The 15,426-nt window shown below is 34.4% G+C and overlaps 1 protein-coding gene across 3 annotated transcripts in view; it reads right to left on the bottom strand.

The window, feature by feature from the left end:
- EPC1 (enhancer of polycomb homolog 1) overlaps positions 1 to 15,426 on the bottom strand; it is a 93,856-nt gene that overhangs the window by 21,191 nt on the left and 57,239 nt on the right. For all 3 annotated transcript variants that reach the window (XM_041765567.1, XM_041765565.1, XM_041765566.1), the window contains exon 2: positions 8,580 to 8,739. In XM_041765567.1, coding sequence (XP_041621501.1) covers positions 8,580 to 8,739 — 160 coding nt within the window. The remainder of the gene's footprint in view (positions 1 to 8,579; positions 8,740 to 15,426) is intronic.

Here is a 15,426-nt window from a genome sequence, read left to right as displayed (position 1 = left end):
CACCAAAATATATTTGACATATATTATACCATGAATGATGAGTCACATCCAACATATCAGGGAAGGCAATCAAGACTGAAAAGGAAGATTCTCATGCTATGGACCTCAGTGTCTTTTCTATGAAAGTTAAACAAGTACCTGTGAGGCTGACTGCTCTTGCCTCTGCAAGCAGCTTTCCTTTTACAGGTCATGCAAACACATATAACATCTTTAAAATATGAGAACCAAATCTTCTTTAGACATAAAAATATTAAAGCCCTAAGATGCTAACATGTAAAAATTCACTTTAGGATCTCATTCGACCAAAAAACCAGAGCCAATGATTAAAGTGAATTTAGCTTCAGCATGACCTACCGCTTCCAAATGACAGCTCAACTACAGCTGATAAAGATGTAACATAGATATGGTCCTAGAAATAGGTGTATTTTCAAAATTTTTTGGGCCATCTAATGTGTTCTAAATAGAAAACAGGGTCTACAGAGAAATAGGCAAATGGATTACATCTTGTAATTAAGTTCTGTCAATTAAAATGAGACCCAGCTAGCCAATAACTGTTTAAAAAATAGGAGCCATATTATAGAGGCTAATTCCTTTTAAAATATCTTGGTAGGGATAAACCCAGATATACAAATGGTTAAACAAAATACATAGATGGAGGAGAAAATGTGATAGAAAATAAATCCAAGCTAAAAGAATACAATAGTACATACATATAAATTATTTTTTTTAAAAGATTTTATTTATTTATTTATGAGAGACAGAGAGAGAGAGAGAGAGGCATAGACATAGACAGAGGGAGAAGCAGGCTCCTCACAGGAAGCCCAATATGGGACTCAATCCCTGAACCTGGGATCAGGCCCTGAGCTGATGGCACACACTCAACCGCTGAGCCACCTAGGCATCCCTAAATTGATTACTTTTTATTTTTTATTTATTTTTTTTTTTTATTTTTTTATTTTTTAAATTTTTATTTATTTATGATAGTCACAGAGAGATAGAGAGAGAGGCAGAGACACAGGCAGAGGGAGAAGCAGGCTCCATGCACCGGGAGCCCGACATGGGACTCGATCCCGGGTCTCCAGGATCGCGCCCTGGGCCAAAGGCAGGCGCCAAACCGCTACGCCACCCAGGGATCCCTGATTACTTTTTAAAGAAGATACAAAGTAGTACAAACCAGTCCTTGCCCTTATGCTTAGAGTCAAATGACAGAGATGAAATGTATATACATATTTAAGTAACAAATACCATAGAAGCTCAGACTAAGTGTGTTATGTCTGTAACACCACTAGTAAAAGGATATTTGGGCCCTGAAATGGCACAAACTGTGGATTGGAAACAAACAGAATGTAATCCGATTGAAAAGGAGGCACCCTATCCAAGGCAAGGAGAAATCTGTCAGCCCAGGAATGTAAGTGGGTTTCAACTCAAGCATTAACCCTCAATGATTAGTAAAATCTACTTGCAAAAGTTCCTGAAACAAATTCTGAGCAGCAGAAAATACTGTTGTTAATGGTGATATTTACTATTATTACTATTATTTACCTAAGACAAAGCTATCACTGGCTAACTAGATGATCAAAGTCTTCAACTTCTTTATATTCATAAGCAGAGAGAGTAGAGTCACTTCTAGAAAGTAATTGAGGAGAATGACTGGAGATTCCCTCATTTGAAAGATTTGAAATCACACATATAGAATTCTTTTTGATAAAGTTCTGTGGATGATGCTATAGATTTTATATTTAAGAAAGTAGCACCAGAAGAATAATGGGGGAAGACTGTGTGTTGTAAGTGAATGTGTAACTAGGCAAAGGGAAGGAGGAAATGTAATCTTTCAGAATCAGGGATAAGAGTATTCTGAGAGGTACCTTAACAAGTAAGTTCTATAAGGATCTATTAAAAACAAACAACCCTCCTCCTCCTCCTTCTTCTTCTTCTTCTTCTTTTTTTTTTTTTTTTTTTTACAAATTCACACTTATAAAAATTGCAAAATGAGACTAGTATAGGTAGGGATGCCTAAGTGGCTCAGTCGGTTGCGTGTCTGCTTTCAGCTCAGATCATAATCCGGAGGTCCTAGGATCAAGCCCCACATCAGGCTCCTTGCTCAGCATGGAGCCTGCTTCTCCCTCTGTCCTTCCCCTGTGCTTCTGCTTGCGCTCTTTCTCTCTCGCATTCTTGGTTTCTCTCTCACATAAATAAATAAAATCTCAAAAAAAAAAATGTACATGGAACACCCACATATCCTATACCCAGATTCACCTACTGTTAAATTTTATTGTTATCATTTGAATGTATTCTCTATTTTATATCTCTATGTGCACTCAGTATATTTTTTGAGGCACTAAAGGGTAAATTACATTCATAACGGTTCCCTACTGCTAAATATTTCAGAGTGTATTTCCTTAGACTCTTTTATATAATCACATTACAGTCACCAACTTCATAAATTTACACTCATACAACAATTTAATCGCCAGCCTACATTCCAATTTTCTCAGCTGATCCAATAATTTGTAATATTTATCCCCTCCAGCATGAGACCAGTCTAGGATCAGGTACTATTTTTGTTATTGTCTCTTTGGCCTCCTTTAATCTAGAACATTTCCACAGCCTTTGTCTTTTAAAAGACACTGATGTTTTTGAAGAGTACAGAACTCTCCACAGAATATTTATTATTATTATTATTATTCCTATTATGATTAGACTACATACTCTTAGATGGCATACTGCATACTCAACTTTCTTAGTCCTTCGCAGGGTATCACATCTAGAGGCACATAATGTTCATCTGTCCCTCATAAGTGATGAAAATTATTATCACCAGTCAAGAAATTACCCAACTGTTCCACAGTATAACTATTGTTTATTTTTCCCCTCTCTTGTAACTAATAAACACTTGGTAGGGAGAGCTTAAGATCATACAAATATCCTGTTCCTCATCAAAATTTCCTCTTATATTGAGAACACATTGATGATTCTTACATAATTCAGTCTTGGTAACAATAATTACAAAAATTTTCTTCCAACTCCAGTACTCTCCTCACATTGTACCACTCAGCTTTTGGCTTTATACTATTAAAAGCAAGAGGCTACCCTTCATGATTTTTTATTATCAGTATGCACTCATGAATTCCTACATTTTTCACTGCTTTATTCATTATTACGTTAAATTATTCCCCTGCTTAAATTGTCCCAGAACCAGCCAGTGGAGAAATTCTTGTGTCATTGTGATATGCTCCTGTCATTTTTTTTAATGGTTAATTTCTGGCATAGTAAGAGGTTCCAGGTTCATCTTGCACCTACCCTGCCACAGCCCTGGAATCAGCCATTTCTCCACAGATTCTTGGTCTTATTTAATGTAGAATGGATTAGAGAAAGGTGCTAGGTATGCTCATTACTACTGAATAATCTTGCTTTTTGGCTCTTCCAGTAGGCAGAGCTACAATATATCTATCTGTACCTCCACACACAGGCATCTATACATATGTAAATGTACATCAAGATTACCCTTTAAAAAAAGGTTTCCTTTCAGGTTTAATAGGAGAGCCTTGAGACCCAAGTGCAAAAGGAAGGAGAAGAGAGAATTGTTTCCATCTCTTCTGGTCAGAACTGTTCTGTCCTTTCTCCCAGTATAAACAAGAAAGAAGTCCTACCTGTAATAATCTAGAAGCCTTACGGACCACCAGCAAAATAGAAACATTACATGATCCTTTCGATCAGTAAATGCTGAGTGTCAAGAACTCAGTGAAATAGCTTAGAAAGTACCTAAAGAAGGGGATATGGGTTTCTTCCTTCGAGCTCTGATTGGATAAAATAAAGAAAATTATGATATCTTCTCCAAGTCAGTTGAAGTAAGGATAGAGTTGAACTTTTCCAAACTAATGTTCAATTAAATGTTAACAGAGAACATGTAATAAATACAACTGGAAAATGCTAGATTAAAAATAAGCTTGCTTTTTTTTTTTTAAACCACAAGATTCTCAGAGCCTATAAATATAATATGCATAGGACTCTGGCGGTAGGTAGGAGAGTAAAAGGTGGAATTATTCTCAAACGTGTCTGACCATTCCTTTCTTAGAGAATACTAGTTATCACCTTAAAAACTCTCAAGAAGAGTTTGCATAACATTATTAGCTTAAGAGCTTCACAAAATAGAAATTAAGGGAACTAAAATGAATCAGTCATTTATGTCATAAGCGAATTTTTAAAAAAGATTTTATTTATTTATTCATGAGAGAGAGAGAGAGAGAGAGAGAGGCAGAGACACAGGCAGAGGGAGAAGCAGGCTCCATGCAGGGAGCCCAACGTGGGACTCGATCCCAGGTCTCCAGGATCAGCCCCTGGGCTGAAGGAGGCGCTAAACTGCTGGGCCACCCGGGCTGCCCTGTCATAAGTGATTTATTAGACCACCTAGCAGTCAAAATTCTATTTTAAGTTTGCAGAAATTTATACTCTATTTTTTATTTATTGTAGTATATTAAAAGCCAATATCAAATTTTAAAGAATTAACAGAAATCTTATACATTTTTTTCCAGAAAACAGAGTAAGAACACTTTCCAACCTGTTTTATGAAGTCACTATAGCTCTGATACCAAAGCCAAATAAGACAGAACACACAAACGTGTGCACACACACACACAGCCAAACTATTTCTCGTGAACCTAGATGCAAAACTCCACACAATTAAAATCTTCTCCAACAAAACATTTAAAAATAATATACTACAGTCAGGTGGTATGTGAAATTGGTTCAATATCTGAAAATCAACCAATATAATAGCTTATCCTATCAACAGGCTAAAGAAGAAAAAAAATCACATCATGCTACCCATCGATGTAGAAAAAGCCATCTGACAAAATTGAATACTGATTCATGATAAAAACTCTCAGTATGCTAAGAATAAAAATCACGATCCATAAGAAGAAAACTGATAAACTGGATCTCAGCAAAAAGCTTTTGCTCTGTGAAAGAGTTGGTTAAGAGGATGAAAAGGCACTATACCCTAGGAGAAAAGATTTCCAAATCACATACATGACAATTTCATATATGTGAAAAAAAAAAAAAAAAACCTTACAAGGGATATAATACTTAATGGTGAAAGACTTAATTATTATTAATTATTTCCTTCTAACATCAAGAACAAGGAAAGGATGTCTGCTCTCACAACTTAATATTTTAACAATACTGAAGTTTTAGCCACTATAATGGAAGAAATAAATTAAAGACAGAAATACTGAAAAGGAAAAATAAAGTTGTCTCTAATTGCATGATTTTCTATGTAGAATATCCCAAAGAATCTACAAACGCCTAGAACTAATAAGCAATTTCAGTTAGGGCCATAGGGTATAAGATAAATAATTTCACCTGCATTTCTGTACACTGACCATGAACAACTGGAAACCAAAATAAAAAATGCAATACCATTTTCAATTGCTCCAAAGAAAATAAAACACAGGTATAAACCTAAAGAAACATATACAGGATATGTATGATGAACATTATAAAGTGTTAATGGAAGAAATGAAAGAAGACCTAAATACCTGCAGAGTCATACTGTGGTCATGGACTGAAGACTCAACACAGTAAAAGATGTCAGTTCTCCCTAGAGTGATCTATAGGTTTAATCTAATTCTTATCAAAATCTCAGCAAGTTTCTTTTTTTTTTAATATTTTATTTATTCATGAGACACACACAGAGAGAGGCAGAGACATAGGCAGAGGGAGGAGCAGGCTCCATGCAGGGAGCCTGATGTGGGACTCGAACCCAGAACTCCAGGATCACACTCTGAGCTGAAGGCAGATGCTTAACAGCTGAGCCACCCAGGCGTCCCACAGCAAGCTTCTTTGTAGACACTGACAAGCTTATTGTAATATTTATATGGAAAGGCCTTAAAATACCCAATACAATTTTGAAAAAGAAAAATAAAGAAGGAATGACTCTCCTTGATATTAAGGGTTATTAAAAGCTGCAGTAATCAAATCAGTGGTACCATCTTGGAATGAACAGAAATCAAGGGAAGAGAATATAGAACCCAGAAATAGATCCGTATCAATATGCCTAATTAATTATTGGCCAAGAAACAAGCAACTCAATGGAGGAGGGATGGCTTTTTTCAATAAATGATGCTGGGGCAACTGCACATCCAGGAGTAAAAAACAAAACCAAACCCAAAAAACAAAAATCCTTTGACCTCACACACTCAAATACTGATGATGCACTTAAATGTGAAACTGTAAACTTCTAGAATAGAACACAGGAGAAACTCTTTTGTACCCAGGAAAGGCAGAGTTCTTAAGTTGATACCAAAATCATGATCCATAGAGGAAACTGATTAAACCGGATCTCATCAGAATTATAAGTTTCTGCTGTATGACAGTCTGTTAAAGAGAATGAAAAGACAAACTGTACACTGGGAGAAAATATTTCTACATCACATATATGACAAAGACTTTGGGTCTAGAATATATAAAACAGAATACTCAAACTCAATGTTAAAAACAATCTAATTAGAAAATGGGCAAACACAAGGACAATCACTTCACCAGAGGATATATAGGTGGCAAATAAACACATGAAAAGACATTTAACATATTAGCCATTTAGAGAAATACAAATTTAAAGTATAATAAGAGATCACTGCATACCTGAGAATGCTTAAAGTAAAAAAGTGCTAACCCCAAATACTGAATACAGGAAAAACTGGGTCACACATACACTGCTGGGAGATAACGTAACACAGCATAGGTATTCTCGGAAATACCGTAGAATTTCTTGTCAAACTAAAAACGGACCCAGCAACTGCACTCATAGGTATTTATTCCAGGAGATATAAAACTTACGTTTACACAAAAGCCTGCACATTAATGTTCATAGCAGCTTTATCTGTAATAATCAAAGCCTGGAAACTACTCAAATGTGTTTCACTGGGTCAATGGTTAAATAAACATATTAAGGAATACTACTCACCAATAAGAAGGAATGATCTATATTATATGAAACAAGTTGGATGAACTTCAATGCTAAGTGAAAAAAGCCAATCACAAAGGATATACACTGCATGATTCTGTTATATTTATGAACTAAATATATATATATATATATATATATATATATATGATGGTACAGTTGAGTTATCCTGATTGAGGTATACAAAGGCACATATATTGTCCTTTGAATTTATAATTATTTAAAACAAAAAGTTAAAAGAAACTCAGTGGCAGCTAACACCAACACTAATTTGCAGACTATCTTGATTAATATTCCAATGTACATATCTTCCTGAGACAACACACTTCAAGTGTACCCTGATTAAAAAATTTTCTTCCTTGGGGATCCCTGGGTGGCTCAGTGGTTCAGCGCCTGCCTTGGCCCAGGGCATGATCCTGGAAACCTGGGACTGAGTCCCGCGTCAGGCTCCTGAATGGAGCCTGCTTCTCTCTCCCTCTGCCTATGTCTCTGCCTCTCTCTTTCTGTATCTCTCATGAATAAATAAATAAAATCTTAAAAAAAAAAAATCAAATGCCAACACAGTATTGGTAAGAGACAATACAGACACTATCTTTATTTTTGGATTTTTGTATTTAATAAATAGTAAAATAAATGTTTAGAATCTAGGACAGAAACTAGATCATACGAAGAAAAGGTTAAATGAAAAAAATAGTTAATTAGTTTTACAGTAATTCCTAAAAAAAACATCAATTTACATGGTCCTGAAAAAAGATTAGACAGGTGGCTGGAAAGACCTCTTAATCAGAAAAGTCAACCACACAATAATGAAAGCTGTACCAATTTTACCTTAGTAAACTTTAAACTACGTTTTAGAGTTGCCAACTACTTGGGGATTGAGTGAGTGAAATGCATTCTCTAAGTTTTTACAAGCTCTCAGCTATTCATCATCAAATGTGATAGGCATCAAAGGATCATTACTAATGAAGAACTCATCACTACCAAGTGAAATAAGTTACTACCTAGAACACGAAAAGTTGGTAGGATCGGACCACAAATCAGAGGTTGGCAAACTGTTGTCCATGGGCCAACAATGGGTTGCTATCTGTTTTTCTCAATAAAGTTTTATTGAAACATAGTCATGTTCATTCGTTTACATATTGTCAACTGCTGATTCTGCCTTTCTTTCAACAGTAGAGCTGAACAGTTGTGACAGAATGAATGACCCAAAAAGGCTAAGTTATATACTATTTGACCATCTGACCCTTTTTTAAAAAAGTTTGCTGATTCTGACTTTTACTAAGAAATTCTTTAAGGCTACTCATATCACTATTTCTGAAAAGTAAGAAAATCATTTCTACATGTGAGTTATATTCTTTATCCTATTTGTCTAAAGTAGTTTAAGAGCACATGTTGAAATGAAACGTTTTTAAAAGCGTAAGATGAAAATGCTATCATTTCTGTCAGGCAGAAATCTCCATTTTAAAAGCTGAAAATAGACTCCTCTGGTAACTCTCTAGCTGATGCTGGTCAATAAAATGGATACCGAAAATGGTCTTGAACAGGTAAAAACATGTCAAGAGTTAAGCAGAAAATAGCTATAGAAAATATAATCATGAAAAGAGTAATTACTTACGCTGTATGTGAATGAGCTGCTTTGGCATCTTAAATTCCCCAGGATATATAGACTCATAGTAGGCAATATTACTTTCTGCCTCTGGGACTGGTATGACCATATTATCCCTCTTCTCGCCATACACCTGCTGTGCTGAAATAGCCCGCTGAAGATGGTGTTCCTAAAACAGGAATAAATAGTTAAGTTTATGTATTTTAAAAACAGCAAACAGAATGTATAGCCTCATGAAGACATTTTTGTTCATGTGTTTTAAAACTGAAAGGACTGTACCCTTGAAAGGATGCTAACAATACAATTAGTAGTAAAAACATTTTAAGTAGAAATAAGGTTTTGTTAGATTCACTGTATACTTCCTCAATTTAAGAAATGTACTACATAGAAATTGAATTAAATTATACAAAAGATTCAAAAAAACTGCCTAAACTGTTACTTTAAGTTTCTATTTTACAGATGAGATTCAAAGAAAAAGAGTTAAAAAAAAAAAAAAAAAACAAAGAAAAAGAGTTTAAATATTTATATTTGTATGAAGAAAGCAGGCTATGGATAAAAAAATTCTAATCTTTTCATAGAATGCTTCATGAATCTGGAAAGCACTTTCATACAAATCAACTAATACAATCTTTTCAAATAAGAGCAGAGAGTATCCTCTTCATTTTTAGTTGATGAAACTGACACATTCAAATCCAGTCTTTTGTCTCGATAATCCCTTAAGCATTTCCAGAACCTAATTAGTGTAGGGGTCGAAAGTACAGGCTTCAGAGTCTATAACTACTAGAGAGACACCGTAGTTTTCTGTTTCCTACAGTATGAGAAAAAAAATCTACTTTTTAGGGCTGGAGATTTAAGTAAGATGAATGTGCATAAAAAGTTTCGTATAATGCCTGGCATGTAAGTTATTCGAATAAGCTTTGGTTTAGTCACCACACAGAAAGATTTTACCAGTTTGTGATACCACCAGCTGCCATAAAAATATCTGTTCTTTCTCAGCCCTATCATCACAGAATTTTTGGTAAAATATATAAAATACAAATTCAAGGACAAAAAATATTCCAATGATATGAAAACAGAAAATTCCAGTCCTCCAAAGTACTCTGTTTTAATTTTTAAAAATTATAATTTCAAATAGGATTTAAAAGTCAGACAAGGGATCCCTGGGTGGCACAGCGGTTTGGCGCCTGCCTTTGGCCCAGGGCGCGATCCTGGAGACCCGGGATCGAATCCCACGTCGGGCTCCCGGTGCATGGAGCCTGCTTCTCCCTCTGCCTGTGTCTCTGCCTCTCTCTCTATCTCTCTGTGATTATCATAAATAAATAAAAAATTTAAAAAAAATAAAATAAAAGTCAGACAAAATTCTACTATGCAACATATAGAGCTTTATACCTAGGGCTTTGGTTCACTAGATACATCCTGGAGATCTTTCTACACTGTACTTCTACTACAATTTTTAGGACAGCTGCAGTGTATTCCATTATATGGTTGTACCATAATTTACTTAACCAGACATAATTGATAGGAAAAAATCTCCTGGAAACAACCTGAATGCCTACTCTTCTCCCTGAATGCTACAAAAGTCACACCTGTACTGTTATATACAACACATCTTTGTGGATTTGTGAAGCATCTGTAGGACAACTACAAAAAAGTCCACAAAGGGCATATGAGGGTCCCACAACATACACTACCATTCTTTGTAATACTTTTTTTTTTAAAAAGATTAATTTATTTGAGAGAGAGAGAGAAAGAGAGAGAACAAGCATACGAGCAGGAGGGGCAGAGGGAGAATCTTGCCCCACATGGGGCTGGCTCCATCTCATTACCCTGAGCCAAAACCAGAAGTTGGATGCTTAACTGACTATATACTACATAGGTGTGTCCTCCTTGTAGTATCTTATTGACTCTTTTAAATTTTAAAATCATCCATCTTGTCACTTTAGGTTAATTCTTTTATAATGATTTTTTCTTAAATGTTGTTGCTGTTTGTTCATTTTCAAAAGAGCTACTTTTTTCTTGACACTTAAATAGATTGTTTCCTTTTTAATATTAAGGAAATTGGCCCTATGTAATAAATTTTCCAAATATTTTCCTGAAGCACTTCTTGTCTATGCAAGAAAGTTCTATTAGTCACATTTATTAATCTTTTCATTTGTGATTTTGTCATACTTACTATCAGGTATAAATTATATAGTCACAAACTAAGTGTAAACAAATACTTTCTTTTTTATAACTCAATCTGATCTTTGATTCAGGCTCCCTAATGGCTAAATGTATCCTCTTATACTTTGGTATACTATGTTGTTTTATCTACTGGCCCTTAACTATTGACACAGGATGCTTCTGTAAACTCCAGCTGGGAAGTCAGTCACATGTATACTTTTTCTACTCTCAGATGCCCTCAAATGTCAAGAAAAAAAAATTTTGACCTTTGCCCTACATACATGTCAAACTCAAGGAGGGAGTGGGAAAGCAAGGCACCTTATTTTTAATTTGCATTTTGTCCCTAATTTAGAACAATTAATCTATTATCATTTCTTTGTGTAGGTGAACATGTGAAAAATATGGTTTATCTTTTTATTCTTTGTATAAGGAGAGATAATGGCAAACCACTTGTCCTAGTGTCATACGTAAAATCTATTCTCTTTAATAATTAAAAATGTACCTATATCATAGAATAAATTCCCCTTGCACTTGGCAGCATTCCTAAGTCTTTTTTCCTACTCTACCCAAACTGGCTCTTATTTAACTTTTTTTAAAGTGTAGCCTCATACTACATTTTATTATCTAGTAATGCAATTCTTCCTTTGTAATTCTTTTTCAGAATATTCCTGGCTATCTCATTTATTTTTCTAGATGAACCATAAAGAAAGTTACTTTCTAGGTGTGAAGTGGGACCTCTAAAGTATTTTGATTTTTACAGGCAATCTATTATGCTGGTTAAGAACATGGACTTTGGTAATCAAGAGTGCTCTGGATTTGGATGTTGGCTTGATAGCCTAGTAGCTCTAGGACTTTAGGACAGGAGATAAGATACTTATCTCAGTATGTTTTACTATCTGTAAATGTACAATGTGTACCTACCATATGGAATTGTGGTTAAGATAAAATGCCTGAGATCTACTAATTATCCAACATCTGGTAGCAAATATAGATCTTTCATTATTAGAAAAGCTCTTCTATTTGCTTAATAGTTACCATTTATATTCTCTTTAGTATGAAGTGTTCTGTAGAAAGAATTTTTTCCTTATGGTTTTATCCATTTTCCAAAACTGTGGACTCAAATTTTTATTAATAACAGAGTGAAGACTTACTGCTTTAAAAAAAAAAAAAAAAAAAACAACCTTACTTGTAGTTTTTTGTTTTATAAAATATTTCACAAAATTTCCTATTTTTAACAGTTAAGAAAATGATTTCCCCTTAATACATGGCTTATAGGGGTGGTGTCATGAGTACAACATACTCTCATCAAATGGTTCAATTATAAAAACATTTTATTATAATAGAATAAGAAAAAATACAGCAGAACATTAATTTTGGAATCTAGGTTGAGAGTAGTTCATGAACTATGTTCATAACATAGTTATGAAGGTTTTCTTTAAGTTAGAAAATTCTTATAATAAAAAGATAAAGAAGAATAGGGTATTAAGGACCCTAAGTACATATAATAAACAATATCTATGGTTAGGTTCTTCTAGGTCTTACAAAAATATTCCCCAACAACTGGGGTGTAACTTTATTAAATACTCCTATTTACTCTCTCCCATGTGTGTCAGGACCAAACATAGGCCAGTATGGCTGGAGCAGGGTGAGTGAGAGGGGAGAATAGCAGATGCTATCTGCTCAGGAGATGAGCACCAGATCATGCAGAGTCACTGGTCATGTCCTTTTACTAAGAGCAAGAGTGGCTATAAGGTTTTAAAAGATTGCCCTGATGGTTATATAGATAATAGACCACATTCTATAAAATGGAATATGTGTATTCCAATTTAAATGGTTCAGAATAATATTTAATGATATGGAAAAAACCCCATCAATTTATTAAGTAAAAAAGACCTGAAAACTCTATGTTCAAGATATTGGTATTAATCTTCTTTTAAAAGAAAAGGACACAACTGAACATAAACACATTCATAAAAAAATCTTAATTTAGATGAGCATATATATACACGAATCAATCCTCTCTATATTCTTTTATTCCTTTCCTTGCCTTATTCTTTCATAGCTCTTATCATCCTCTGACATGTCATTTACTTGTTTACTGTTGTCACCCTTTCCTCCCCACTTTCTCTCCACCACCCCAATCTAAACAGCATGAAAGCAAGGATTTTTGTCTATTTTGTTCACTGCTAAATAGCCACCCTAAAAAACAGTGCTGGACACAAAGCATAGTGTTTATTTGCTGAATAAATGAATGTGTATGTACATATCTGTGCATTGCTGTACAGATATATACAAAAAGTTTTTTTTTTAAGATTTTTTTTTTAAATTTATTCATGAGAGACACAGGCAGAGAAAGAAGGAAGCCCCATGCAGGGAGTCTGATGTGGGACTCGATCGATCTGGGGACTCCAGGACCATGCCCTGGGCCAAAGGCAGGCACTAAACCATTGAGCCACCCAGGGATCCCCTATACATAAAGTTTCAAAGTATATATACCAAAAAGTTAATGGATTGTCTCCAAGGGATGCAATTTTGAAATGCTCTTTTGTAATTTTATTTCCTAAATTTTCTACAATGTATTTATAATACTTTTGATTAAAAAATTTGATTTCACTAAATGATTTTCTAAAACACCAATACCTTCTAGAAGACATAATTTATTTGGTTCAGTAAAACCTGTCCCATATAAGTTAGTTTAGTTCAAGAGTAAAATACACTTGTAGCTTTCCAGGTAAAGAAAGTTATTTTTAAAACCCAAAACTATATACATCTATTCTAGGAACCCGAACATTCAGTTACATAAAAACATTAAATTATAAGTGAAAATGAGATTTTTGCTTTGAGTAAAAGGATGTAGAATGGTGAAGCCAAGTAACAAACGAAATAAATTAGAATGAGTTCTGAATTCAATCCAGTAATTACTGAATGCCTTGTATAAATACCTAAGATAATCCAATTTTAAATTATAATTATATAAAAAGTTAGATGCTCCTTGAAGGTCATTGAAATTTTTGAATAAATCTACTTGCAGCATTAAGTAGGCCAGCTGTGTTCAAATAACTTCAAACAGTCCAATAGAGTTGGACAGTTTTTCAACTTTTTAAAAAAAGAGTGATGGATTCTAAACTTAGGTTTTTTTTTTTTTTTTTAAAACGTTAGGACTTTTGAGAACTTTGAACACATTAATGTATATTGTGATTGTTCAAGAGTGGGATATAGTCATTCCAAGCCTATGACTACAAAATCATTTTCTCAGAAAATATCTATTAATACTTCACAGAGAACTTTTGTTAATACACAACTTGGGCAATACTGGTATAGAACAAAAACTACAGATATGGAGCAGAGTATCTAGGATTAAGTTTATTCATTCATTAACTTAGTCCATGTTTATTGAGTGCCAACCCTGTGCCTGGCACGGAAAAACAATTTTGTGAATAAAACACACACAGTCCCCTAACTCTGTAGAGTCTATACTCTAGTAGGGAGAACAGATACTAGTAAAATAGTTCTAAAAATAATTTGCACGGTGTGCCAAGTGCTATGAAGAAAAAGTACAATGTGTTATGGCAAAAGGAAAAGGATTTCAAGGACAGTATTTTCACTAGCACAAAGAGAAATTTAAGCTAACATCTGCAGTAATGGGAGTTAAAAGATTGTTTTAAAAAGGGGGGATAACTGAAGACTACTTATACATTTGACACAGTAGATAGGTAAAATTTCTTTATATTATAGAATATTTATATTAAGCACCAAAACACCAAATACAATTCCAATTTCTCATAAAAATAATAGAGGCATAAATTCCAGTTTGGTTTTACAGGAAACAAGGTAAATAAAATTAAATAACCTAAAGAATTCTTTAATATTTGATCTTACATAAAATTGAATTAGATGAACTATAACTTATGATTAAGCAAGTAACTTAAAAAGCTTCTTGCACTACAAGTAATTATATTTTGTATATGCAGCAATAAAATAAAAGCAAAAGAGCCATAAAAAAGAGGATCTGAAAAGACTGAACAATGATCTTAACAAGGTTCAGAGGCATACTGTCATGTCTCTATGAACCTTGCCATCACGGCACTGGGCTCCAGGAGTATTCACTCATGTTACTTCAGCCTGCCTAGTACACTGAAAGAGCATGGGTTTTACAGAGACCTACGTAAGAATCTTAGATTCCTCCTCAGACCCCAAGTCCAGAATGTCACTCTGCTACCCATTTGTATTATTTTGTTTTCCCCCCCCTTACCCATCTTGCCCTCTCTTCTCTCCAATAGTTGTTTTTTTACTCTCCTCTTTTATTTTTGTTTACCCCTAGAAAAAAAATGTTGCCCTTTCAGATTACCTTATTATGGTCTCCTTGTTAAATGCATTATTGGTAGCCAATGTGAAAGGGTTAAACTGGCTCTGAACAGGGTATTCACTTATATTTGAGAAATCAGAAAATACCATTTTTATTGATAAAATGAGAGTGACATTAGCTTTGTGTAGATAAAAACTATCTGTAAGGACAGTACTGCGAATGTGTCTTAACATTTGCTCTGTGCCTTTGCTCACATGGATGGATACATCTGCTGACATTACTGTTCACCATGCCCCCACTCCACCATGGGAAATTCCGGCTTGTTCTTCAAAGTCTGGTTTAAAATTATCTTTCCTCTTTCTCCCCTTAACAGACATGCTCAATTTG

This window comes from Vulpes lagopus, chromosome 8 (assembly GCF_018345385.1).
Source record: "Vulpes lagopus strain Blue_001 chromosome 8, ASM1834538v1, whole genome shotgun sequence".
NCBI lineage: Eukaryota > Metazoa > Chordata > Mammalia > Carnivora > Canidae > Vulpes > Vulpes lagopus.
This window is presented reverse-complemented; position numbering and strand designations above follow the sequence as displayed.